Source organism: Hetaerina americana, unplaced genomic scaffold (assembly GCF_022747635.1).
Source record: "Hetaerina americana unplaced genomic scaffold, ioHetAmer1.1.p SCAF_3, whole genome shotgun sequence".
Taxonomy (NCBI): domain Eukaryota; kingdom Metazoa; phylum Arthropoda; class Insecta; order Odonata; family Calopterygidae; genus Hetaerina; species Hetaerina americana.
The window spans coordinates 94904178-94930910 of NW_027286874.1; the positions used below are offsets into that span (position 1 = coordinate 94904178).

Below are 26733 nucleotides of genomic sequence, written 5' to 3' on the forward strand. Positions count from 1 at the left end.
ATTGCTTACGCAGAATTATCAGGAAACATATCTTGTAATAATCCTCTCTCTCTTAGAGATAGTATGTTTCTTGAAGCAAATGTTCTCGCCAAAAACTTGTGAAAAATGCTCCCTTTAGAAAAACGCGCCAATCTCTTAAACACCGTCATTGCGCTAGCGTCTAATTTAAATCAGAGCGACTGCTGACAGACAATTGAACATTTATTTCTCCCGGTTTACGATGAACTCAATTGTAGGTCAAGAATGTCGAGGACTTGAAAGATTCCGACGATAGACATCGATGACGACAGAGGAGTACCGGTTTGATAAAATTTAAGTCAAATCAATTACTATAACAATTAACTTAACAATGAAGCCTAAAATTCAGTTTTCAATCAATACAAAGTTCAACTGTGATCTGAAGACCTCAATATATCATTACGATGGAATGTCAAAATTAACGGTAACATTCCGGAAGTGTGCCGTTTGTGGCTAACCTACTAGCCTTAGTTAACTTTGGAACGTTCGCGTGTGAGGGTCTATGACCTAATCCCCTTGGGAATTAACAATTTGTAAGGTAATCGACTTAAAATTACTATTTTATAAATGAATTCATTGAAATTAGAAATATACGATGTTTCATGCCAGCTCAAAGGTTTAATTTAGTTAAGTAACGATCAGCTTAGCTCCACGCCGTTCACATGGGGGCTGACATTGCGCTTCAATCACAGCTGTTGTATAACTTTACAAAAATGTATTTTTCCGCTTTGGCACTTACAGATTGGTAACTTTTAATGCATGTAAATTATAATGAATACCCCCAAGGTGATAAAAAAATAGCCACTTTCGAAAGTAATTGGTTGAAAGGCTCAAAAATTTACGAAGAATAAAATTGCATTAACCATGACAGTGGAACTGCGAAATCGGTAACGCGTATTTCCGTGTTCCAGTAATGCAAAATTTATATGATTGACGGAAATTTTGCCAAATTTTGTGTTTTAAATTTCAAAATAAAATTTTATCATTGATTTACTTGCAATAGTAGGTGTTTTTAAAAAACAGTTATCTAGACAGAAACTTGTACTGCCATTATCTTCCGGTTCAAGAGGGGTACACACGCGGATCTTTCAGGAGATCGAATTGGGAATTCTATTTTGCTATAAATTACTCCCAGACAATATTCAAGCCAAATTAAGATGTCGAATAATGGAGCTCCAGATTCTTGGGAACAACAGGCTGACGTAGTGCCTGATCCCGCTGAATCCAATGATCTGTCGGCAAAATTTTCCACGTTGAATGTTAACGCAGCCGAATTTGTGCCTTCGTACTTGCTAAGTGTCCCGACTTTGGATTCCCCTGCATCTGCTGACAATCAGGTTTCTGTCATAAATGGTAAGCTTTGATGAGGGTTTCATAGCTAAATATGCCTTCCAGTATAGAAGTCGCCTAGATGTGGTAGTTAAGCAACTGTCTTGAACGTGTTGATTGTAGGTTGTGAGTTGATGACACGTATGTCTCAATTGGGCATAGAAGATAGTAGGCATCTCTATGTGCATTAATTTTTTGAATGGATGTAGTGCTTTTTTCACCTTGGAGTATATTTTCTTTTTTGTATGTGAAGTAATTTTGTTTTAAAATTCAATATGTTAGCATTAATTACCCTTGTGTGCTATTACATCCGGTGCACAGGATCTTGTCTGTTGTATTTCTTTTCATCATTAGTTTTCCCAATTGCCATTGAAAGTTATTCAAAGTTCAGCGTTTTTCTTTGTTCGGTGCGCTGCAATCAATTTTTCAGAGGTATGTGATATATTTGGTTGAACTGACATGAAAGTCTTATTTTAAGAGATGTTACGCCAAGAGTAGATTTTCTAAGTATTAACTGATATTTCCATGCTGGGTGGGATACCTCTGCTAATGATGACTGTTCGGAAACAAGCCAATGAAAATAATCGGCAGTTTTCAGTAAAATGGTTTGAATCTGACTTTACACGGACTGGCGTACTCCTAAGCTTTCTAATGGTTTTAATTTATTTATTCTGTTTTTATTACTGCACTTTTTATTTTTGTGGTCCGGCCTTTATTGAAATTCAAACATTCTAGTTGCTCTGGCTGCTTATATGTTTTTCTTAGAGTGAGTATGATGGATTTCATTAGTCTATTTTGTTTTAATTTTTTCGAGCAATTGATGTGTATTTCAATGTGTTTTTTTGGCTCCCAGATGGTTCTCTTTTCAAGGTTGGTGCATGCGTTTATGTGTTATATTTGCAAGAGTCGTCAGTGTAGCGAGGTTTGTTATTGAATGTAATTAGCTTAATTTTTGGCTTTACGATCCTTGATTGAAATTGTTTGAGTATCGCATATTGCAGCACTTGAATGTTATATACTGATGAAGTTTTTGGAAAATTAGTGTCAGCATAGTGTTCTTTCTTATAAATAATTTCATTAAGTTATTTTAATTCATGTATGTACACTGGACTGATAGGTATTTTCTATATTTGAAATAAAAGGTTTATGAACCAATTAACTGCACACCACAAATTGCTTTGTTTGATGTAGGAATGAACTGACTTGGGAGTTCTCCCCCATTTTTAATGAATAAGTGTTGCTGTCTTTTGAGAGCTTTTGTCATGACAATGTCAGTTGATATCTGATATGATTAGTAATAGCTTAGAGTGGAATTCAAAGTTTGGGTGTGCACATTTATTAATGGTGATGATACTGAGAAAATTCCTTTGTTATATAGTAAGGTCATCTTTCGCTTCATTAAGCAATTTGTTTAGTGCTTTTGGTAATACAGCCTAGGAATTTTCCAATGCATGAGTAGATCCCCCTCGAAAAATGGATCCTGAGGAGCCTCCAGGGGGAGTAGACGGAGAGGGAGCAGGGGACCCTCCCCCACAACCACCACCCCCAGCTGACAGCTGGGAAGAGGAGGCCGATGGGGAAGATGGTGGAGTGGAGAGGGGTGATGATGACGATGCTGATGGGGCAGGGACACCTGATGGAGAGGATGGAGCTTCATTGTCTGCCGTGTTAGATGCCGCTGATGGTGATGGTGAGGAAGCTGTGGTGAAACCTAAGAAGCGGCCGCCAAAAGCTGAAGAAACCAAGAGCAAGAAGGAGCATGTTAATGTTGTATTTATTGGTCATGTTGGTAAGTATATGGAGAGTGCTCACTATAAAGTAATTCATGATAGAATTTTCTTGTTATCCATTGTTTTTGGTTCATTAACAACATTGTTAAATTCATTTTTTATATTAAGAAATAAGAATTTTGTTCTCTCTCTAGTTTTTGGATGGATGATAATAATTTCCTTACAACAGCACCAACCTTAAATTTGTAGTTGGTTTCCAGGTCCACATACTTTCTACTTTCTTTCTTGCTGGTTGTATCCTCTCTCCCTCTTATGTTGCTAATAGGAATTCTTCCCTCTATCATGACACTTCCCAATGTCTCCTATATTCATTTTACTCCCCAAACAGCTTATCTTTCATCATATGCTATTCTTTTTGTTAACTGAAAAGCCTCTAATCCATGTTCTTCCTCTTTCCTTCAAGCCCTAGATTTGAAACTGTGGAAAACTTCTCCATCAATCTTTTCTTTACATTCTTACTCATGAGTCCTGGTCGTCCTTTCTCCTCTTTGAGACTTTTCACAGCACAATTCTTTTTTTGCTATGTATTAGATGTTTTTGGTTAGCAATTCTTCTTATGATGGACATTTGTTTGGCAAATAATTGAGCTGTTTGAGGTTCAAATCATAGTAAGTATTTTTACTTAAGCTGCAATTGGGCCTGAAATGCTATGTAACTTGAATATTGCGAGGGTGTGGCATTCAAAGATTTTGTACTGTTGCTCCATTATATTTTATGTTGATTATTACTTTTATCTTATTATAATGTTGTCATTTAAGGCCAATAATGATAAATATTTTCAAATGAAATTTCGAAATTTGATACATGATGAAAGTTACAAAGAGAGAAAAACCTCAAATGAGTTTCTCTGAAGGTTGGAAAAGTTAAAAGAGGAAGGGTATCAGGTAATATAATTATTGACCAATTTTTGGAGCTTAATTTCCAATAATTCTTTGGTAGTGCAAGCTATTATTTAATGATTTGTTACTATTTTTATGGTAACATGAGCAGCACCATGGAAGTATTATAAGTTAAGCAATTGGCATTTAGCTACATGGGTTCAAACAACTTTGGACATCAGAGTCCTTTTGTCATTTGGATTTGCCCTTGTAAAATATAAAATAATTTAAAGCTGTTGTGATGCCATAATTTGGCACATGTAGTAGTTAGTCACTACTGTTTGATTCAAAATGATAAAACTGTGGATTTAGAAAGTGTGTTGTGCCATCCACTTATGTCTTAGAGCAGCCTAGAGCAAATTCTTAAAACTTCATGAATGTGCTAATACAGGGTACAGCAGTTAAATCCGGACAAATGAAACTTTTGTTTAAAAGCAAATGTATTTAAAAAAATACAAATGAAAATGAAAATCCTTTAACATACAAGTAGTGGTATCTGTCATGAGTAACATTACTCAATGTAATCCCCTTCAGCTGCAATGACCGCCTCCTATCTTGTCCTGAATCAATGCCACACACTCTTTAAAACATTGCCGTCCATATTCGCAAATGCTGCTATGATAGCAGTGCATAGAGATGTGACATTAGGGTGCCTCGTCTTATTGGTAACTCTTTCAGCTATGCTGCAAACATAATAGTGGGGAGGGCTCAAGTCCGGGATATTCTGGGGCCAGAACATGTCAATTTTATCTGAGCCAGTTTTGGACTAAATTACTTGTATGAGCTGGTGCACCATCATGTAGAAAGACATTGTCTCCCCGAGGCCACAGTTACCATCCACGGTTTCAGACATTCTTCAATTTGCAAAACTCCTCTGAAATCAGAGCCTGAGCATTTCCTCAAATGAGGGTTCCTCGCCAAGTTAGTGAAACCTTCCCCGGGCTACTCCAAAGCATTATACTTAGCCACAATATCGTAAACAATTGATCTGGGGTACCCGAAGAATCAAACTAATTCACTGGGCGAACGAGCCACGTGAATACTTAGTGCTGTAGTGATAATAGCTGCTTTTCGATTGTACTCTGAACTTGTATGTAACATCTTGACCATTTTGAGGTTATGACTGTTTACTAGGTGCCCATAGCTTTGAAGAACGTGAATTGCAACCTCCAGTGGAACTACGATATGGCGAGACATTCAAATTGAAATTTGTCTGGAGATAAGTGCTGCACTCTGTACATGGCATAAATTCATTAAGCTAAACTTTAATGACGTAAAATAAGATAATACTTTGCCAAGGGCTTAACAATAAGGGGAAATTGCAGTAGTCAACTTTCAGGAGCCGCATATGAAAAACGATTACGTTCAAGCCAATGAAAATGGTACTAAACAAATGAAACTATAAACATTGTCAAGGCTTGAATTATGAATAAATATCTTTCTGTAATATATTGATGCATTTGCTAAATCTATCACAGGCTTCTGATAATTATTTTTGCCTTGAAGTTTCATGTACTTATACAAAACTAAATGTTTTTCTAAAGCAATAATGGGAGTGTTAATTGCATGTTTGAATCAGTAGTACTTTGAACGCTTTTTGTGGGGATCAGGATGGTGTGGTGGCTAATGTAATGGCTTCCCACTTAAAGGGCTTGGGTTTCAGTCTCAGAGGTGGCAGAATTTTTCATTTGTATTATGATCCCTAATTAAATTGCTTTCTGGAGAGCATTCATGGGTAGTATGGTGTCCATTGGATGGTTAAGTTGTTAACCCCTGGTGGCTATTAATGAGTAAGTTAATGGTGATGATGGTTTTTTCTCCAATTTTCCTTCATTCTCTGAGCATTGTACCTTTACCAAATTACCCATCTATCTCAAATGGCACAAATGACCTTAGCTGTTGGTCACCTTCCCAAATAATTACTACTACTTTTTTTTGCAAAAAATAGATGTAAACAAGTAAAACGAATCATAATGTTAATTGCTCACTTTTCTTTTGGGGTAAAAAATTCTAGAGAATTGAGATTTCTAAGTCCAATTTTTTCATTCCTTTGAATTAAAAAAATGAGAATTACTGGTCTGAGGTAGATGTACAATGCTTAAAAGCATTAGGTGAGTTCTTATTATCAACTAATCACAGGAATTAGGACCACACTAAAATGTACAAGGCGTATACGCTCAAGACAACCACGTGGTATGTGGTTATAACAATTTATAAAAATAATGGTTCTGTGAGTCATATTGCTATACTATGTGAAGGACCATCATAGGAAGACATCCTTATGTCAGCCAAGAAGAAACAACTGGGCATCTTTGTTTTTTGTTTTTGCATTGCATATTTTTATATCAATGGCTCTAAGAACATGATCGCAATGCTGAGGTTAGTGGCATGATGATAGTTCATTGCTTTGCTGATGTAGTATAAGTATATAAAAAAAATACCACCGGAAGGCATACGGTTAATACCTTTCTTGTTCCAGTCATTTAAGTTTTTAGACAATGAACTCTCCATTTTAAAAGGCCTTTTGCTCAAGAACCCCAAGGAAATACAGTGAATGCCCTATTGCCCTGATTATAAGACAAATTTCCACTATGCAAATGCAGCTTATATTATTTTAAAGACTTGAACTAGCTGCCTGCTGTACATCAATGTCGTGTCCAACTATGTACTTACTCTGTATGATCATAAATTCAAACTAAATTCCACCATGTTAATAACTGAAACATTTTTACAAACCAAAAGTGGATTTTAATGCCTGAAGTTCACTCTTTAACTCTTATCAATTGTAAAGAAATGATGATTAACAATGATCGTGTGGATCACTATTTCTGATTGTATCATTTCAACTATTGTCTTACTGATTCTGTAGCCCTTAAGGTTTTATTCTTCAAAAGGGGTGATATTTTGCAATGGGAAGATGTAGATTCTTTGCATCTGAGGTAATCTCTGAACTATTCTCTATGGCGAAGTCCAGGGAGAACTTATCGCAGGCTTTTTGATTGACTTCAATTGTGGAAGATTAACTAAGCTCTGATTCACCTTATTTTTCCACATTGGAGTCAACTCAATGTTCAAGTCACAATTTTCAGTATGAGGATGAGCCTGGAAGTTTTACCCTCTGAAACTACAAGTATCTCACTGCCTCTCTTATATTTTAATAGCATTTATGTTCCTTCCCTAGTATTTTAAAAGGGCTAATGTTGCTGGAAGGCATATCTGCGAGGGTAATCTGAAAATTTCTCAGAATGGGAAAGAAAGAAACGCCTTAGCTCTCTGAAACTTTTTTTATTTTTCAATGTAATCTCCCTGTACATTAATTCACTTAGTCCAGTGATGTTCAAATGTCTTGATCCCATCTACAAAATTAGATTCCTTCAGGCCTACAAAATATCCATCTACTTCAGCTGTTAGTTCTTTGTTTGAAGAAAATCTCCATCCATCTAGGAAAATTTTGAGCTTGAGGAAGGGATGGAAATCTGATGCAGCCAATTAAGGCGGGTGTGGCAACAATTTGTATCTTCGTTCACCTATTTTTGCCATGGCAATATCACTTGTGGGTGGGCTTGCATTGTCTTGATAAAAGATGACTCTTCCTTGCCAATTTGGCCTTTTTATATGTATCTTTTGCTGTGGTTGGTCCAGGAGGTTAGCATTAGTTAATATTGTCCAGTAATTGTTTTACCAGTGGAAAGATAATCAGCAGAGCGATCGAGATGGTGCGGTGGCTATCATACTGGCTTCCCACTCAAAGGACCCGTGTTCAAATCCCGGCGGGTCTAATATTTTTCAGTGGTATCTTGATCCCTACTTGAGGGCACTTAGAGTGAGTATGCCATGCGTTGGATGGGATGTTAAGCTGTGAACCTCTTGGTGCCACCTCACATCTCTTCCCAGAGCACTGAGGTGTTACATTTTTACTCGAAGGATGACATGTTGTTAGGAAACTCGTTGCACTAGAGCTGACAATTGGTGGTCATTCCAAGAACCTTCCAAACTACCCTCGTATGTAAAAAAATTTGGCAATGTCATACTACATTAATTCCTGAATATCAAACGTCTGGGATTTTCTCTAACTATTTGCGCGAATCAAAAGTTTTTTCTCTGAAATGACCTTCCAAAATGTCATATTCATTGTCATATTAAATTTAGCCCCATGGTACATATTTTGTGATTTTGATGGTCTTAAATGGAGTTCCGAAGTGGTATTTTTTATCATTTTAACTTCATAGGTTACTTCATAATATGATTAGCAATCTTTTCATGATTATTTCAAATTCGTTTAATCATTTGTCATTGGTTAAATTCATGCAGAAATTAAAGCATTAAAGAAATTAAAATGAAGCATGCGAATTGTGTTCTGGAAGTGATCAGCTCCATGAGAACCACTTCAAATGATACATTTTAGAACTTATCCAATATATTAATCAGCTACTTACATCTGCTAGTCTGCTTATATTATGAGCTTGGGTAATTGTTGATGAAGTATTTGTGATGGATATCATGGATTATGCTATTGGTAAGGTTACTCTTGATCGAGGGCTTCAAAATTTTCATTCAAGATAAAAATTGGGAGTTTAACCTTACTTGACATTTCTGGATCAGCCTTAGGCTCATCATGCCCTACTGTGTGTGTGTGTAACCTTATTTTTTCCTATGGGCAAAAATTATTTTTTAATGAATTTTGTAATATGTATCATTTGGTATTTCACCTATTAGAAACTTTTTGTATTGTTTTCATCTGTATTCTTTCCTTTTTTTGTAATGCTCTTGATATGAAATTTTTCAATGTCTAAGAAGTGGAATTAAATAAAATTATATAAATACCCGTAAGACATGATAAAAATAATAAATCAGAATTTATGATAATTTTTTATCTGGACTTGGATTGCAATTATGACTTCACCTGTAATAAGGAGTATAAACTTATAATGTCATGCTATATTTTAAGTTTTTCTTGAATATCGAATGTGTATGTAATTACTAACCAATTCCATGCTAGTACTCATACACACACCGTAAAGAAATTCAGCATCCTTCCTTGGGTGATATACTTTGAAAAAGATGTATCATAGCATTTTCTATTTTATAAACATGCCTATTGCAAGGTGTAGTGATTTGATAAGTTGTACTACTCCAGTGTGTCAGGTATTGGTAAAGTGATTTATTGTATTCATCATTATATTGAGTCATGCTGTAGCAAATTTTTTAAGACACATTATTCACTCTTTGTCTTCAGTAAAAACAATGATTCCACCATGGGAAATTCTTTTCACTTATATCTTGTTAAATGCATTTATGCATTTGAAATTGTGTGTGTTTGTGTAACATTTTAATGTTTGGTTAAACTCCTTAGTCATTTATGTTTCCATGATCTTAACTGCATGAATATGATTTTATTAGAGTACTTGTCAACATCATTTATCTATTAACGAAGTTCTATTTTTTAATATGTACCTTAAGGAAACACCAAAATATGAGTTTTTTTCAAATGTTATTATTTAGTAGCATTCTATATGTTCGTTTAGAGGTTTCCATGGAATAGATTATTCAATTAGTAGTGATAGTAGATATTATTGGAGTTGATATATAGCTAAGGTCATTTCCACAACTGGGGATAGGTGGGTAATCAGTTATTATTATTTCGAGTTATGATGTTCAGGAGGATTGGAGAGAAACTCAAAATCATCATTGGCCTACTCTTAATGAATGATGCCAAGGGGTCCACAATTTAACATCCCATCCAACAGGTGTCATACTCCACTTGAAGGGCTCTCCATGTGACACCCCCAGTAGATATCGGGATATCTAGAGAAAAATCTTGTCATCACAATTCATATCCAGACTTTAAAGATGGGAAGCCAGTACAGTAGCCACCACACCATCCTAAATGCTATGGATTCAATGAGCTCTGCATGTTTTTGCAGTTTCACTGTGTTAGAGGTAAAATGGAATGGTATTCAATTTCGCATGTTGATTTCAGGATTCATCATTTCAATAATAATCATAAGCCAGCGGCTTTGGAGGGAACAATTAGAAAAAAAGAGCATGTTTATAAGGAACATTGGAATCTAGATATATAAGTAGCCACTCAGTATTATGCAGCTGAATGTGGAATATAATTGAATATTAAAAATGTAAGGATTAACCTTCATTGAAGAATGCTTATTTTAATCATGTATGATGTATGTATTAATCATAAAACTTAAGAAGTGCTGGAGATATCCATAGATAGGAATTTAAGATAACAGGTTAAATAATTTTTGTACAAGAATTGACTAATTTATTTTTATTTCTTCATTTGCAGATGCCGGCAAGTCGACAATTGGAGGCCAAATAATGTATCTGACCGGCATGGTTGACAAAAGAACTTTGGAGAAATATGAAAGGGAAGCAAAAGAGAAGAATAGAGAAACATGGTATTTATCTTGGGCCTTGGATACTAATTTGGAAGGCAAGTATATCGCATCCCCTTGTAACATTTCCCCTTTAAGCCACCTTATTTTCAATCTAGTTTTTCCTCAAATGTGGTAATATTTGGAAAATCCTTTGATTGCCATAATGCCTTACGTATTTTGTGATTATAAGGACTGAGTTCTTTCCTCTAAACATTCTCAGACTGCATAATTTTTGTCACCAGTGGTGCATCACAAATTTGGATTATCCAAGTTTCCCCAAGCTTAGGGTTCTTTGAGCTTTCTTTTAACCTGAAAGAGTTCAAGGGAGAGCTAATGTGTGCACACACCCAAGGCGTGGAAGCTTTTTTCCACACTCAAGGGGTGTGCCCCAACCTGAATAGAGTCAAACTGAATCGATATTTCGATATTTCTTTGCCAAGTGTGCAGTTTTCATTTAGATATTTCCCTATTTGTTAAATACTGGAGTATGTTATTTTCATATCTTTTTGTGGGAGTTTTTCAGTCTAATCATGGCACTGCCAAGACATGTAAAAGATTCAGATTAAAACTCTGAATATTGTAGAATCTGGTTTTTTCAGTTGGTTTTGTTTGATGAGAAAAGCAGCTGAATAATGTACTTAAAACAAGTGAATCAGCTGAAGTGAGTGATTATTGCAAGAGCTAAGTATAGTTTCTTCTCATTACTGTAACATTAATGATTACGCACAAGTTCAAGGAAGGGCATTAAATTTTAGTTGTATATGGGTATTAGACATTATGTGCAGTGACTGAATATGTTTTAGAATGCTGCATAATGAGTGCTTTTCTTTAGGGCATAAGTTAATGTAAACAAGCTTGCTTTCTCAGGTGAAGGAGAAAAAATCAGTCTGGCTTAATCTCCAGTTTCCTTTGCTATTTCCCCTCCAGATTGTTGTTTGTGCATTTCTCCCACTAACTATTTCTTCCCCTGTTATTTAAGCTGTCCAGGTTAGAGTTAAGTTATTTAAAAAATTCTGATGGCTGACGTACTTGGATCAGAGGAAAAGCACACATAGGGTTGGCCATCAAAATCTAGATACTTTTCGTTATATATTTAAGGAAACAATATATATGTCATTTACATATGAATGGATTTTTGCAACTTGCTAGAGATTTAAATGAAACCAGATAGAAACTAGGAGGTATTAAGTGCCTCTTTTTATTATTCCTTGGTATCATAAAATCTAAATAATCCATGTGTTAAGCCTTGTTAATCACATAAATCCCTATAAAATAGTGCTCTCACCATTGTGGTGCCATTGAAATATTCAGTATTGCTTACGGTGGGTGCTCTTAATGTTACTACATGTTCTTCTCTCCCAATGGCTGCATAAGTGATAATGTTCACTTCCATAAGAGAGTGACTGAAGCTCTCGGTCCACATTTATTTGAAATTACCTAACCTCTTTAAACATTTATCATCATCTTCTAACTGTGTAGGGAAGAAGAAACTCAATAAACCTCCTGAAGCATTGTATAGGCCTCAGTCACTTGTTCATATGAAAGTAGATTTCAATTCAGCATCAAATTTTGCATGCATTGTTGCCTCAGGCAAACTGAGCGTGGGCCAACTTGCAATGATAGCCATGGATGAAATACTGGAATAAATTCAATCAAACTAACTTGCGCTACACATGCATTACACGTTAAGCTAACAGTCATTATCAATCGTAATTTACCTACCATTTAAGGTAGGTTTGGAATGGACATAAATTGATTATTGCTACGTATTTAGCCTCATGTAACCCACCTTTGACACTCTACTATAACTTTTAGTTCTCTACTGTAACTTATCAAAATAGTGTACATTAAGTTGTCAATAAAAATGTAAGTTTACACCTAATGAAATGGCTATCATATGAAAGGTTTATTGAACTTAGAGCAAAAAGCTGTGTCCAAATCAGCAGGAAATCAAACTGATAGCCCTCTGGTAACTAGTTCCACCCTCTTTCTACAAGGCTAACATGCCCTCTCATGAAGTATATGTGGTGTTTTTAACTTATTTTGAGTTTTGGTCTATATTTTGACTTTTATTTATTTTAGAGAGAGAAAAGGGAAAAACAGTTGAGGTTGGGAGGGCCTATTTTGAAACCGAACGTAAACATTTTACCATATTGGATGCGCCTGGCCACAAAAGTTTTGTTCCAAACATGATAGGTGGTGCTGCTCAAGCGGATTTAGCTGTTCTGGTAAGTATTATTTATTTTATGTCCTTGGTGTATGCTCTAATAAAATATTACCATTTAAGTTTTATGTTTGCCTCTAGGTTATATCTGCTCGTAAGGGAGAATTTGAAACTGGATTTGAGAAAGGTGGCCAGACACGGGAGCATGCTATGTTAGCAAAAACAGCAGGAGTAAGGCATTTAGTTGTTCTAATTAATAAAATGGATGACCCTACCGTTGAGTGGTCAGAAGAAAGGTATTGATCATTTAATTTTCTTTTTTGTTTATATATAGATATATATATATAGTTGAAAGGAAGATGTTAATTTTTTTTAAATTTAAGGTATAATGAATGCCGTGATAAGTTAATGCCATACTTGAGGAAACTTGGCTTCAACCCGCAGAAAGATCTTTATTTCATGCCATGTTCTGGTTTAACTGGTCTTGGATTGAAGGACACATTGGATGAAGACCTTTGCCCGTGGTACAGGTAAGCATCATTATTCACAATATTATGTCTGCATATCCTAATAGTCAAATAATAACCATGCTCACTGGCCTCCCAGACTATGCAAGTCTCTAAAAAGTAGAGAATAATTGAGCTAAGCTAGCAAGGATCACTGTCTATCACATAAGGCTCATGTACAGATTCCCACTCCTGATGGAGGAAACCACTCTGTTTGAACCTTTTGTGCAATCTAACAAATTGAAAGTTGAGCATAAGACCTAGCGAAAAGAAGTTATTTAATAGCATAAATTTAGTATAAAATAATAATTTGATTTGAGGTAATTTTGATGTTTATAGCCCTGTGCCAGGAAGTACAATTTTGCATGGTGTTTTGATATTTTGCCTCTGGATTGTCTAGAAATGAATTAACAAATTTTAATAATGGTCTTTTGTTGAGCATACAAAATAGTTAATCAAAATCTGCTATGCATAATTATTAACAACAATAGGAACTGGGACCTGAAGGAGCATTGTAATGACAGTCCACTCTGTATCCAGACAAACTATTTCGTTTGCACCTCTTTAATCCCTTGTGTAAAAATAAGGATTTATTACAAACACATGGTACAGAGAATGCCATTTTTTTTAATATAAGCTTATAAAATATGGATGTTTTTGTAGCCCAATTGCTCATTTAGTTAATCAAGTACATTTTTTAACCTGTGTTTAATTGATAAAATGTGAAAACCTAAAGTTATCAGGCATGTCTTCTTTTTAAGGTTTTCAGTTTAATCTCATAACTTGTATTTTTTTTCAGAGGAGAAGCCTTTATTCCTTTTATAGATAATCTACCTCCAATGAACCGTAATGTAGAAGGTCCTTTCATTATGCCTGTGGTGGACAAGTATAAAGACATGGGAACAGTTGTTCTGGGAAAGGTTGAAAGTGGAGAAGCAAAAAAGGGACAATCTTTGCTTCTAATGCCAAACAGGGTAAGTTAGGAATGCCTTTTTTGAAAATGGGATGCTTTCATTTTTATGTACAGTAAAACCTCATTAAAATTTTGGAGACTAGCAAAAAATATGTAAAATCATGGTTTTTGTAAAAATTAAGTCCAGTGGAAAAATTATTTTGATAACTGTATTTTTATTTTCTGAAAATCTCGTGGAATCAAAATTAAAGATATATGAACAACAACAATTGGTTTATACACGGAGTGATATATTTAAGTGATGTAATTCCACACACTGAAAAAGTTAAAGCACAATTTCTCCTTTAGAAATTAAATATTTTTTTTTTTAATAAACCTTTGATACCACTAGTTCAGTTGACAGTGTGCATTGCCCATCAAGGGCATACCCCTAGGAGAGAACAAAGCTAGATTACTTTTTCATCGTCCTCATTGTTACAAGTCTATCACTGTTTAAAGGGTGTTTTAAAAGCAGTTTTCCCAGTTGTTTGGGGTTATTCTAATCTTTTGTGCTCCAATTCATAATGTGTAAGTTCAACTTCCTGGAAAGTTGCTTATGTACGTGTACTTCTTGCAGAACTTCCTGCTTTTGCTTTATTTTCAATATTTTTTCTTTTGGTAACTTTGTCAAGAATAATAAAAAAATATATGTATAGAAATAAAATAGAAATATAAATAAAAAATAAAATAGAAAGAAAACAAATTAAAGAAGTTATTTAATAGCAATTTATAAAAAGGCAAGAAGTAAAATATGAGATTTTAATGGTTTGCCAATAAAAGCATTCATGCAGAAATAAAAAAATATCTATCAATGGTATCTCACGGTACAATGTGAGAAATATAAAATCAAATAGGCTGCTTCATCCACTGAAATGGAAATATACCAGCAAAGCTTGTTAGATTATTTTTTGAAACTTCTTGATTTCAGATGCTCTTCATAAACCCTAATTTGTGGTCATCGTTCATGTCATCCCATTGTAGGCTTTTGCAATCTTTTATTTGATTCCAAAATATCTGTACTACAAGTCTGAAGTTAACTCAATATCTTTTCATATCTCCTGGCATCTTTCCACAGTAATTTGTATTGTTCAGGGAATTCCATAAGTCTTTCTCTTTCATTTTGCTATCCTGGAACATCTTACCTATTCCAATGGTTACATCCAGTCTCCAAGTTTAATTGGCTTTCTTCTCCTTTTGCATGTTTTTATTATTTCTGCAATGTTTTCATACATCTCCTTCACCTTAACATTATTGTAGTCAGTTATTGGCATGTAAACTTGTACCACTGATATATCTATGGGTTACCCTGCCAACTTGTCAACTTTGATCCTTAACTTGTATTGCAGAAAGCTCTTCGCTCTGATTGCACCCTCTTTCCATAATATTATAGGCATTAAAGCATTTCCATTCATGGAGCCTGGTTGAATGGTCCTATAGGTGCTGCTCTAAAAGTCTCCTTCTAGTCATTTTATGTAACCTATTCTAAAGTTTCTAACCCCATTCTACGCATGTACCTTTATATTTTAAGGGTTAGGTGGTAGAAAAGACTACTTTCTAGCCCCAAAATAAAGACGACTATCTATCTGTATTCTCAAACCTCCGACTTCTCCAAAAGTTTCCCATTTGAGAGTTTGATGGTGAAAAAATTTCACTATGCCCGGTTTTTCCCTAGTCAAAGTTTTTTCTATGATATTATTCTCTATCAGGTACCATATAATGTCAAAATCTTTGTTGAAACCTTGATTCTGTTGTTATTCCTTGGAAAAAGTATCAAACATGCTTTATCAGACCAGTAGGTTAGTGATGGGCTCTGTAATGATGCTGTTTATATTTATTGCAAAGTAAGTCACAATTTGAATAAAATTCCAAGGCATATGTACAGTTGTTATTTAGAATTTCACATTTGAGTATAAACAACCATTAAGATGAATTTTAAAATGATATAGGATAAAGAGCGAGGAAGAAACAATGTTGACAAATAGGAGTTGAAATTTGTACCAAAGAACTTAAAAAACAAAATTTCTTTGAAAAAGTATATATTTCTTGTGGAATGTTTGAAATGCACCCAGTAAGATTGTATATCATAGCACTTAAGTTATAAAATAGCTAGTTACATGAATGTAAATGAAGAGGGATCTAGACAAAATTTACTGAAGAAAATTTTAGGAACATTTTCTTTCACATTTAAGTCATATTCCAGTAGAGCTGATGCACGAAGTCCATTTTGACCTTTGTGTTCCTTGATACCCTAAAAAACTCTCAAAGGATATTGTGCAGTTTCATTAATCCTATTATTTTATTGACCTGTATCACTATTTTCTAATTGTTTGTACGTTTATGGTATTCTTTTCCAATAGACACCTGTTGTTGTTGACCAGTTATGGTCTGACGATGAAGAAGTCACAACTGTTGGGTCTGGAGAGAATGTTAAGATCAAACTGAAAGGTATTGAGGAAGAAGATGTCTCCCCTGGTTTTGTACTTTGTGATGCCAATAACCCTTCCAAGACAGGGAAGGTGTTTGATGCTCAGGTAAGTTATACATGTTGATGTTCAACGCTCTTCATGAATCAAATTTTAGCAATGTGTAACATTTCATTTAATACTTTTATTCCTGCCAAGATATTTTAACAGGAATACATTAATATCAGTGGGATCCATATTGATTCTCACTTCATCTATGTGGATGCTTGTATATCTGTCTAATTATATTTTTCTTCTTTTAATCTGATCATCAACCACTTTTTGTTTAAGGATGTGGTAAAGGCTTTCTCACTTCATTTTATCAAAAAACCCTCCTTTGGCTTTACCAAAGAGCTGGAAAATGGAACCCATTTTAAATTCTCTTGCAAAAAATATCACCTATATAGTTTTACTTGAGGTGCTTTGTGGAGGGCACTTTGAGTGAGTACGCTGTCCGTCGGATGGGACGTTAAGCTGCGGACCCCTTGGCGCCTTTCGTAAAGAGTAGGCTAATGCCGACGCCGGGTTTCTCTCCACCCTTCATCCTTTCCTATCCATCCCCTATGGCGCAAATGACCTCAGCTGTCGGTCGCCTCCCCTCAAAACTACTACTACTAGTTTTTGTAGAATTCGCTACTATTACTGATGAATGCAAAATAAAACAACCTTCACATCAGTGTCTTCTTATACAATTGAGACTATTTTTGGAAGTATTCAGGTTTTAGCATGTAACTAAGCTTTGAAACATACAAAAGTCACTAATGTGCTAAACAAAATTAAAGCATTTTTTTATAATGCTCTAATTGGAACTTCAACGTGCTATGACTATTGTTAAGAATCCAATCTTTGTCAAGACCACCCATATCATATCTGTTTCAACTAGTGTGTTTTAATTAAATGACTATGTCATCATTAAAATAACTATCAGGGGAGAGTTGATGGTTATTCATTGTTAAATACTTCCTAAGTTGCTTTCTCAGTTTCATAAAATACATTCAAATAAAACCATCTCTGTAATCACAAAATTTGACCACATGCATGTGATTTTTCCTGATGCTGTCCAATTATAGCTGAATATTCATTACTTGTTTGTCTCCACAAATATACTTGCCTAACATCTTACAAATAAATAAATAACATAAAATTATATATAAATTGCATATAATAGCTATAACTTAACAGATTTCTATTTTGCATTGTTAGAGACCTTGTCCTTAACACTGGTTTTCACCATTGAAATAATAAGTAATGGGCTAAGAATTTGACTTTGTTATTGAGTCCTCATTTCCATAAAAATACTTCTGTAAAACAACAGGACAATGAAGGAATTGTATGTATCACGGAAATGAATGATATGAATTAAGGCCTCATGATTTTAATTTTTGTTTACATTAAACCAAACTTGTCACCATTTATTGCAAATGGGGAGTAAAAACCTTTTATGCCAAAATATGAGAACACACCTCCATATATAACTAATCCAGTGCATTGGATGGGGTCTATTCCAAATTAATTTTATTTCATCATAAATACACATATCTGTGTCTTAAAGTTGATGAATGCTGTTTGTAAGTTTTTATGAATTTAATGTATCTGCTGTCATTAAAAGAATAAGCAAGTGTAACAGAAGAAAAGCCACGTATAATATGTGGCATGCCAAATGACATGTACATACTGCTCTACATGACCACTTGTGCTTGGATTCCGACAACACTTGCCAAGTGCAATTTATATGTATTTGCCAAGCAATACCTACTCAAGTACCTATGTACTTACTATCAGAAATTTACATGGGTAGTCAAAGAAGTTCTCGCTTACTAATGAATGAGACTTTTATTTCTTAAAATGTGTTATTATTTTGACACAGCCTCCTTTTTAAGTCAATTAACTGTATTGGCGATGAAGTTTATGTCTTTCTCTGCAAAATATGCTTCTACATATGCGATAACCTCCTCGTGTGATGAAAATTTCTGTCCTTCAAGCAAATATTTAATGTTAAAAAGTGGGAAAAAGTAGCTGGGGACCAAATATGGTGAGTTGTCAACTATTCTAAGTGCAACTTATGAATTTAAACTATGGCAACTACAGAAGTGGGAGCAGGGCAGTTGTCCTAAATGAAAAGCACTTTCTTTCTAATCGAGTATAGTTTTTGTTATTTCTGTTCTCAGCTTGTCAAGTAATGATGCACAATACTCTCCCGTTATTGTTTTACCCTTGTTTATTCAGTGAACACAGTCTTATGACTATCCCAAAAAACAGTCACCATCTAGTAACTCAGCTGTTGTGTCAATGCACTCAGCACTAGCTCGTTTATTGCAATGCCATGACAGAGTAGAGTGAAAGTAACTAACTTATATATTAATGATGTCACAGGCAAATTATTCGCACAAGCAGGAACAATGCTGCATTCTAGTATATTCAAAATCACTTCTGAATTACATCAACACTTTCATTGCAAACAAACTTTAATATCCACTAATGCTTTCTAATAAATATACTCGTACAGTATGGAATGATGATAATATCTACTGAATGGAGGAAATCATGATCATAATTAACATTGAAAAATGTCTGAATGCACAAGTAATGATGATAGTTCTGTATAAATGAGTGAACAAAAGTTAGCTGACGGTAAAACTCTTCCCGGTGTCACATAGGACATGTGAGAAGCTACTAAGAGATTCCTCTTTATCTTCTAGTATAACTAACTTTTTTTTATTATACTCATCCAAAGAATAATGATTATATAACTACCCTGAAGCATTGAACATGCTTATTGAATTTTGCATTGTAGTTAAAATATCTCAATTTAGGGGTAGAATTTAAATTGTTACCTGAATGTCTTCTCTGTGTGCATGAAAATAATAAAATTAATACAAGCTCTACATAATGCTACAGTTACGTTAATGGCATCTTCCACTGATGTGCATTGACATGCAGAAATTTCAGTGTGAAAAAAGCATTCACCTTGACCAGAATTAACCAGATCCCTAGATTTTTGGTGGGAGAGTGCTTTAGTAAGTTAAGCTACTGAAGCATCATCGTATGCTAAATTAATATTTTCCTTCGATAGGTGGTGATTCTTGAGCACAAGAGCATCATATGTGCAGGTTATTCTGCTGTTATGCATATCCATTGTGTGGCAGAAGAAGTTACTGTCAAGGTGAGCTATATGCCTTTTCCTCTATATTTTTGAAAGTGGAATTGCTGAATACAATTAGGCATAAAACTTAACATCAAGATGCCTACTGGGTTAATGTGACCATACTTGTACAATGGTGTGTATATTTAGCAAAGCAAAATCTATTTATTGCTCTAAAAATTGTCAGTTTGAACTCTGGTTAAATTTAGGTTGCAGCTTATAACCTAGGGCTGGGCATAGTTATTTTTTTGACTAGGAATGTAGTGTTGAGTGGTTTTAGTCATCTGAACATTGAGCTACTCTAACTTCTCTTGAACCAGAACTATTTATCCAGATCAAATGACAGCTTATCTGTTTGTGGTGTTAATTGTCTATACTAGGACATTTCAGAGCTGCCACTATCTTAAATTCAGGAATGACATGGAAAAGTCAGGAAATGTTTGTATTCAATTTTTGCAAAGTTTTAGGGGATATATGAAAATTTGCAAGAAAGATATCTTTGTTCTTTCCCTTTAATCAAAGACGAAGTGTATGGTATGTATGTCATTATGAAGGTGTGATGTATTTTTAGTGGATCATTATGAAAGGTTGGGAGCTACTTATAACCAATAGAATGTATAAAAGGGTAGATAAAACCTCTGTCACTTACTAATATTTGTTTTTACTCATGTTGCAATGCATTAATATATGAAAATATTAGGAAAACAGTTGGTAGCGACATTTTAATCAGTTATTTAGTCATGATCTATAGCATCAAAGTTGGTGTAAAACATTTTTTTTTAGCTAAAAGATTTTGATTCCATTGTTAAATGAAATTCATGAATTTTTAATTTTACGTGAACTGAATCTATTTTTGGTATTTCTGAAAGTAGAAACAAAATGTCACCAGTTATGTGTTCTGATAGGCAAAAAGCACCAGGGATAACATACCCAGGTGCATGAAGAGTGTCAAACTCACTTGCATTTAACCAGTGCTCGTTGACGCATCACATGGGGTTTGTACTCATTTACTAGAGCCTTGAGGTTTAGTAATTTATTGCACATGCGTTGAATATTTATGTGCAAGAACTTTAAATAACAGGTTATCCTTCTGGTATTGGTTGTAGGCGTGGCTTCAAAAAAGAAAAATTACCCATGAACACATCTTTTGGCCAAATAGAGGGGTCACTGAGGGTTTTATGAAAATCTTGGCATATAGATAGCCAAAATGATCTATTCAATCTGTGCATTACCTTTAGTTGTTCATCACTGTCCAAACCAAGTAGGAAACCACCTACTGCAGTTTTCAAATGAAAAGACAGTTTGATAGGTGAGGGCAGAAATTCACCTAGTACTAAGCCCATCAGTATGTAAAGTTCACATATCAGGGTAGGGGGGCATATTTTTGGGAAAATCCTGGTGGCATTACGCTTAGCCATTAAATTCTGAAATATTTTGTATGTACTTATGTAAATACATACATTGTTAAATATCATCTCTATGATCACAATCTCATCACTTATCTGCCATGAAGAATATGCACTTGTGTGTACATTGGCCATATTTTTTCATTAATTTTAACAATTTGTGAGTTATTTGAAATTTTGTGTTTAAATAGTAACAGAAAAAGCTTGCTTCATTCATGTATTTGCAAAAATTCTTAGAACAGACTGAGAACTAATATTTTGGTGTATATTATGTATCAATATGTATTTTGCATGAAAATGTACTTTCAAAATATTCATTGGACCCTTCTAAAATATGAATTTTAAGTTTTGCTGCATGTACCCATGTTGTAAAGAAAAATGTGTTTATCATATCACCTTAAAATTAGTCATTCCCCGTTTAAAGTTTTTCATTCTGTTCTAGAGGGTAACTTGATTTTTTATTTTCATTGTGTTTATTTGGAAACGTAATGTTGTCCTATTGTCTAATACCTGATGAAGACTGAAGTTGTTTCAAAATATTTTGTTGTTGACTGGTGCAGAAAAATGTCTTGATAGCTGGTAGCTAATATTAATTTTTGAACAACATCCCGGCAAAGCATTGCTAATCTGGAGGCTAGATGAGGCAACGGATTGTCCAGATTAGGTGAAATATGAACCATCCAGGAATTTGAAACAACCCCATTTAGTATTCTCCCCCACTCTTCTTGTGCCCTTGACTGCTGATGACTTCTAATGACTCCTTATGATGCATTAAAGCCCCCAAGTGTAATAAGATTTCTTTTAAATATGGAATAATCCCATAAAAAAATATCTCTAATTTTCTCAAAAACTTAAGTTTGTAATAATTCTGAAACAACTTGAAGCAAAACAATCAGAATGCACATTTAGTTATTTGCACTGTATTATCCCATATATTTGATACATCTTCACACATTAGAATAATTGTTCAATCAAGATGCTATTTAAGTAAACGAAGCCTTAGAGAAAACTGCTTGCTTTAGTTTATGACTCAGTTGTGACAAGACATGGTCTCCACATCTCTCCAGTATACTACCTTGATCAAAAAGTTCCCGGAATAACCACCGTGTGGCGCTCCCATCGTTCCGATTTGAGTTCTGTTTTTTTTGTTAAATTGGTACATCTGTTGTTGATATTCCCTTTAAATCTTAGTGTCATAACTTGACATTTGCAAAAGTTACGTAGCCAAGAGTACATCTATCTCTGTGTGTGTTGGCGATTTTTTACAATTTCAGAAATGGATTTAAATTTGCAACAACGAACTTGTATTAAATTTTGCGTAAAAAACGGATTTAGTGGCGCACGGACGTTGGAAATGTTGGAAAAGTGTTTCGGCAACGATTCTCTAAAAAAAACGGTCGTTTACCAGTGGCACGAGCGGTTCAGAAGTGGTCGTGAGTCAATCGAAGATGATGAACGCAGTGGCAGACCATCGACATCGAAAGTCGGTGAAAAAATTGATAAAGTAAAAGAAATGTTGGTCAATAACCGCAAATTAACCATCAGAGAAATAGCGGAGGACTTGAACATTGCCTATGGATCCGCCCAAGACATTGTGGTTAATGATTTGGGTTTCCGTCGTGTAGCAGCAAAGTTGGTGCCAAAAGACCTCAATTTCATGCAAAAAAGAGACCGTGTTGACGTCGCAAAAGACATGATTTGCGAGGCTGAATCCGATCCCACATTCATCAAAAGGATCATTACTGGAGACGAGACGTGGGTTTATGAGTACGACACGCAATCCAGACATCAGGCAAGTGAATGGCGTTCACCAAATGAGCCGAGACCAAAAAAACCACGTCGTTTTCAGTCAAAAAAGAAGGCAATGCTGACGGTTTTCGTGGATTACAACGGTGTAGTGCATCATGAATTTTTGCCAGAAGGCCAGACAGTAAACAAAGAGTATTATTTGGGCGTTATGAGACGTTTGCGTGAAGCAATTCGCCGAAAGAGACCAGAAATGTGGGCAGAAAACTCGTGGATTTTGCACCATGATAACGCACCGTCGCACAGTGCTATCATTATTCGTAATTTTTTGACGAAAAATGCAACAAATACCATCCAACAGCCACCGAATTCACCTGATTTGGCTCCCTGTGACTTCTTTCTGTTCAATCGAGTTAAAAAACCATTACGGGGAACGCGTTTTAGCAGCCGAGAGGAAGTAATGGAAAAATCGCAGGAAGCACTGATGGACATACCGAAAACCGAATATAAAAAATGTTTCGAGGATTGGATCAAGCGCTGGCATAAGTGTGTTGCAGTCGATGGGGATTACTTTGAAGGGGACAATATAGATTTAGATGAATAAACTTGTATTTTTAATTTTCTGAATAAATTCCGGGAAATTTTTGATCAAGGTAGTATTATTTTTTTATTGACAATTAAAATATATTTGCTTGTATAACTTTTTCATTTTGATAAAATATTTAAGAATATTGCTCCATATATGTATTGTATGATAAAATTTGATAAGTGGCTTTTGAAATCCACTAAATTTTTAAAGTTAGTGGGCTTCTACAGCTGAATAAGGTCAATGGAGTTATCAATGGTTGACAAATCAATAATGCTCTAAAGCATTTGTTTGCATTTTTTGTGATAATTCATTATAACAAATAATTTAATAAATATTAAACTATGTAATATTTTCAGTAGTCGCTGGTATTTGGAAAATTCATTAAGAAACTAATGAGCACAAACTCTTGCAAACAATTCTAAACTCCTTAATCTATCATTTGTAATAACAATCCTATTGCTTAATATCCAAGGAAAGCACCTAATTTTACCAACTCGCTACACTATCTATCAATATCAGGGAGGGGTCCTTGATTTATCAAAATCAAAGGTCCTTGATTTATCAAAATCAAAAGCACTTTTCCTTCTTCCTTCACAATTCCCCTAGCATTTAATTTCATGACTTAGGAAATGATGGTACTAATCCATTGTGATAATTATGGCAAATCATGCACTTGCTGGATTATTTAATGGTACTGGCCATTCATTATTCTTTTGAGATTTAGACTTGGTCAGTATTTCCCAATTGCAACTCCTCAACTTGTCTACCATTAATAAGCACCTAGAAGTGTAGAATTCCTCTATTTTTCTTCTGGTAACTTGGATTGCTTTGTGAAGTTTGTGTATTTTCTGGCAATGCTCTTCAGTAAAGGCTCGTGGAGCAGAGATAGCTGACAATTATATTAATGTTTGTTTGCAATATTTCCCTGAGTGATTGAAAATCATTGCAATCAGCACTTCAGCAGAAGTACTTTTTGGTGAGCATTATGCCTCCTAAGTCACCAAAACCTATAGCTACTGAAAGTGAAGAAATTTTTAGTTATCCTAAATGCCTGACATGTGTCTTATATCAAGTGTAATAGCTGGGCAAATAAAATGTGTTATTATTATTTTTTTTAAGTTAGATAGGCTTCAGCTCATTCCGAAGAATGAGTCTTCAGCAATATGGTGTGCATAACATATTGTTCTTAGTTGTTGCAATACTGGAATTTCATTCGTACAGTATTGATCTGTACAAGTCCTATACAGCCATGGTCTGGAAATAGCATAATTGCTTTCTCCACAATTATTTGTTCATTATGGTAATGTTACTAGCGGGCTATGAAAATAGTGTAACAGACATAGGATATTTTAAATGAATTTTGTAGGAGTGGTTAATGTTTTTGCCCCCTCCTCCACTGGACAGGAGAGAGGCAAGTAAATGTATATCTGTTGTTGATAAAATGTATCTAATTTATGTGCAAAATTCATTTATAATTTTTAGCATTCATTCTTACTATTGGTACTAATGTGAACATTTTCACAGGCCTTAATATGTTTGGTGGACAAAAAGACTGGGGAAAAGTCTAAAACAAGACCTCGCTTTGTAAAGCAAGATCAGGTGGCTATAATGAGGATAGAATGTGCAGGAGTTATTTGCCTTGAGCAATTCAAGCTCTTTCCTCAAATGGGTCGGTTTACGCTCAGAGATGAAGGTAAGTTATAACAATGATGATTCAAGTAAAGTATTTGATATTTAAATGGAAATATATTGTAATGGTTTTTATTATTTTTTTTTTTTCAGGAAAAACCATAGCCATTGGCAAAGTTTTGAAGGTTATAGAGTAAATAATTACCAAGAAAATCTCAGTCAAAAGTTGTTCCACCTGTGACGCTGACAGCAGAGGAGATGAAACGAACATAACACCTATTGTACCATCCATTTTGTTTATATAATTTCTGAAATGTCAGTTGGTGGATGCTGAAAAGTGAAGTGGTTAGTTAAAGGATGGAGAGGTGCTCTGTTCTTTGAGCTTGTTGACGGTGCTTTGATGATGGTGGTAGCAAAATTTGTGTGAATTTAAGTGCGAAAATGTGATCTTAAATGTGTGAAAGTGTTTGTGTGACTCTTGAGTGTATGTGGGCCTCATACCAACCAAAGCAAGAGGGCATTAAGAAGCTTGTGTTGGTTCATGAGCAGGATGGTTGAGGGCTTTGCTCTCCTGCATTCCCCTGCTTAATTCGGAATATATATTGGGGGCATCTTGATAAAGGTCATTCTACTACTTTCAAATTTATGACAAAACTTGAATGAGAGAGTAAAGGACACATTGCTATTATCCTGAGTCGTGATAATTCAATTGCATTCTTAACCTCCTAAATTTTTTAAACGAAGTTATCATGAAGATATCAAACAATTTATATGCACATTTGATTGGTTGCTTCATACAAAGTTGCTGGTTTTAATGTAATCAACTGCTTTTGGTGTAGCGTGCTGCTGAATGTGCAGAGATGGCAATAACGAGAGTGACTGCTCTAAGTTGGCTTCATAAGCCTGCTGTTAAAAATTGATTTGCAAGAAAAACTGTAATTGCATTGCTACATGAAAAGAAATGCCAAGCCTCTGAAATTGCATTCATTCACCAGTACACTAAATACAAATGAAGTCTGAGACACTAATGAAATTTGTAAAGCTATCTGGTAGGTTTCATGGTGCACACATTTAAGTGACAGTGTTTAAACCACCAAGCAGCTGTCAACTGGCTGAAGTTGAATGCATTAGTTGTGATACTGTGAAACGAATCCACATTCTCATCTGCCCCATTGACATGGCATGATTCAGAATTTCTGATGGAAGGCTAAAAATTATCATGGAATATAAGTTAGTTTGGCCATCCAACAGCTGTCTGGGGTATTGTCGTTTATGATAATGTTAATTTTAAAGGTTGAGGGATAATTTTATATGAACAAAGACATTTATCACTTACCTTTCAGTTGACGGGATCTTAAGAGAAACTGGGGATATTTTAATGCTGTGTGTATAGAAACGCATTCGTTCGACGACACCGTGTATCCACCGTTGAGTTTAAGAAGGCAACGTTGGTTGGTATATATTATTTTCAATACTGCCAACTGTTCAGGAAGTATGCCATGTGTACACGAGCAGGTACATGGTTTCTCTTTGCCTTTTTATAAGCTGCTTCAGAAGATACCCCTATGCGGTGTTTTCTTGAAAGATTTTCACATTACAATAAAGGATGATTAAAATAAAAGCATTTTATTTTTAGACACTCATTCAAAAGTTGCGGAATTAAGTTGTTTCGTATTTTGATGCTCATCTTTTCCACCATATTTGCGGATTGCCGCGTATGGTCGTCT

General features: G+C 34.9%; 2 protein-coding genes across 2 annotated transcripts in view; one reads left to right on the forward strand and one right to left on the reverse strand.

Moving 5' to 3' along the window:
- Nucleotides 1–523, reverse strand: part of TyrRS-m (Tyrosine--tRNA ligase, mitochondrial) — a 32883-nt gene extending 32360 nt beyond the window's left edge. Inside the window, exon 1 of the mRNA XM_071588699.1 lies at nt 10–523. Within this exon, the coding sequence (XP_071444800.1) occupies nt 10–149 (140 nt within the window). The 5' untranslated portion in view covers nt 150–523. The remainder of the gene's footprint in view (nt 1–9) is intronic.
- A 70-nt stretch (nt 524–593) lies between these two features.
- eRF3 (eukaryotic translation release factor 3) lies at nt 594–26616 on the forward strand. Its single transcript, XM_071588700.1, has 11 exons — nt 594–1371; nt 2807–3136; nt 10320–10466; nt 12493–12638; nt 12716–12870; nt 12958–13104; nt 13880–14054; nt 16390–16563; nt 19568–19657; nt 24902–25070; nt 25160–26616. Exons 1-11 carry the CDS (start codon nt 1176–1178, stop codon nt 25201–25203), a joined length of 1773 nt encoding a protein of 590 aa, XP_071444801.1. The 5' UTR covers nt 594–1175; the 3' UTR covers nt 25204–26616.
- The last annotated feature ends 117 nt before the right edge of the window (nt 26617–26733 follow it).